Source organism: Prunus mume, linkage group LG8 (genome assembly GCF_029339155.1).
Source record: "Prunus mume cultivar Tortuosa linkage group LG8, ASM2933915v1, whole genome shotgun sequence".
In the NCBI taxonomy this organism is placed as follows: domain Eukaryota; kingdom Viridiplantae; phylum Streptophyta; class Magnoliopsida; order Rosales; family Rosaceae; genus Prunus; species Prunus mume.
Window position 1 is genome coordinate 17920517 of NC_142705.1, and position 2635 is coordinate 17923151.

Below are 2635 nucleotides of genomic sequence, written 5' to 3' on the forward strand. Positions count from 1 at the left end.
ATTTCAATTTATTTCTATGAACCTCTACCCTAGAGCTACAATTGAGAATGACAATGATATTGCCATATATTGAAATTATATAAATTATATACGGTTGCTCAATTGATGTTTGATTTTCTAGGTTGCACCAACAAATCTTGGTCAAGACTCAAATGATTACAATAATCTAGAACGTCTTTTTATACTATCTTGTGAGTCATTGGAAGTTGTTTCCAACTCAAGGGACCAAAGGCTGTGGAAAGCCACAATGTTCAAGCATTCAATAAGTTGTTGTTAAACAAATTGCCAAGTTTAATGCACGTATGGGAAACGGCGGTTCACATCATATCACAGGCTTCGGAAACTTGACATTCTTAAGTGTATCCTACTGTGGCAGTTTGCGATATTTGTTCTTGTCAACTGTAGCCAAGCTCCTTGTCAGTTTAAAGGACTTAGAAGTTGGGGATTGTGAGAAGATTGAACATGTTATTGCAAAAGCAGACACTGAATGTGCTGATCAGGAAATTACATTTCCTCGACTGAATTCCATGACGCTTGAAGATCTACCAAACCTTGTCTGTTTCTCTACTGAAGCTTATACCTTGAAGTTGCCATCTTTGATGGAATTGAAGGTTAAAAGATGTCCATATTTAAGAACATTTGCTTCGAAGGTTGTCAACACACATTCTGTAATTCAAGTGTACACAGAGTTGGGAAAGTCTGAGTGGATGGGGGACCTCAATAGCACTATAGGGAACATTCATGAAAAAAGGTATGCTCCTGAATGTTTACTAGTCAATAATATAACAATTAAATTGTTTCTTTTTCAAACCTGATTGCATCTCAATAATACACATTCTTTTCTTTTGAATACAGGGAAACACAGAGAAGTGCAGAGGTGAGTATATATATGTTGCCATCTCCAACTTCTATATTAAGGAAACACTGATGTTTGCAAATCTTACTAAAAAAAAATACGCCATATTATGCCATATTGAGGAAAGAATTAAATTGAGTTAGCAAGATCAAATTACGGTTCTAATTATATAAACAAAAAAAATTACATGTGAGATTGTTTAAGCTTTGATTTGACAATAAATTACAATGTATTTCGTGTGTGTTTGAGGTTGTTTTAATTCAAGTGTTCTATCATTGCGATATAGTAGACTAAAACAAAACAAACAACCTAATTTTGAAGTGGTATCTCATTAGAACATCTCCAATGGGCTCCTCCCTAGATGAGATTCTAAGTTAAAATTTAGAAGGAATGTCAGGAACCTAACTCCAAATATGCTCCTGTCTTGATCCTAAAATAAGGAGACCCCTGGGTGCTTTAAAATCTGAGGGAGAAATGTACACTTATATTTGTACATCGTTCTCTTCACACCCTCTCTCTTGTTGAATAAAATACTTCTTCTTGCAAGCAAATCACAGAAAGGAAATCAATAAGACTGGATTTCTAGACGGCTAGCATTTACGTTAATTGGGTTTTTGATAGATTTCTTTAATGTATTTTGCATCTCCATCTGATGATATATAGAAATTGAAGGAACTTTTCTGTCTTTAGTGATATGATCATGCTTTTGTTTTGTTAAATTATACTGATAGGAATACTGGTCAGCATGGTCACATTCTTTATGGATTTGTGGGACTCAGTGATGATAGCATAATTCAATTTTCCCTAGCTAGTTTCTAATCTAAGTATCTCAAAATATGAAGTTCTATAGTTTCTTCAGTTAAAAAAAATTCCTAGGCAGAGTATTTGGAGCCTTCTGAAATTTGAAGCCTAGTCTAGAGATTTCTGAATGTTGTGGCTTTCTGCATCATTATCAAAAACACTCTGAGGCTCGTTTTAAGTCCCAAGTTGACGATTCTCACATTTAGTGCATTGGATGAACACTTTCAATTTGGTGTAACTTATTTTGTTTATTCGATTTTAGTATAAGCTGATGAGTATTATTTTTCTAGTTTAATATTGTTTCCCTCCTTTCAGCTGAGTTCTGTTTTGAAGGTTGAGTTTTGTTCTGAAGAATTTTATGACGATGTGCATACAAAGTGAGTTCTTGAAGTTTGGAATAGCAAGTTGCAATTCCACATCTCTAACCTCATCAATTCTTGAGAAACAGTCCCAATATCAATTCCAAGTGTTGAAGTGTATTATAATTCATGTACTGGATTTCATTTATATATCATTCAAATATTAGAGCAGATCTGATGGTTAAAGCATAAGTTCATGTATTTTTTAGAGTTATCAAGGATTGATGTTAAATTCTCTCTTCAAATAAATAGTTCCTGAAGATCCCTTTGCTGCAATTTTTTCGACTTTGTTAGCCGAATACAACATCAAAATTTCATAACCTCTCCTATATATCTTTCATTTTCCAACACATCAAACCATCATTGAGTTCAATGTGCCATCAAATTTCAAAGTTCAACAACCAAATTTTGACAGGCCTACTTACCAGCCTGCATTAAAGTTTTTACAGTTCAAATAAATAGATAGTTCTTGATGATCTCTCTGCTGCAATTTTTACAGTTCTTGACGTCCAGTTAATTTTTCCATAACACACAAGATTTCAAAGAGACAGGCTAGCAGCCCACACTCAGTATGTGTGGAGTTTTATTACAAAAGATATGGGTACTATTAATAGTAGAA

General features: G+C 33.9%; 1 protein-coding gene across 1 annotated transcript; it reads left to right on the forward strand.

Moving 5' to 3' along the window:
* The first annotated feature begins 302 nt into the window (after positions 1 to 302).
* On the forward strand, positions 303 to 2038 carry LOC148914912 (uncharacterized). Its single transcript, XM_089043337.1, has 3 exons — positions 303 to 751; positions 856 to 877; positions 1973 to 2038. The coding sequence occupies exons 1-3, from the start codon at positions 303 to 305 to the stop codon at positions 2036 to 2038; spliced, it is 537 nt and encodes a 178-aa protein (XP_088899463.1).
* Positions 2039 to 2635: the final 597 nt, after the last annotated feature.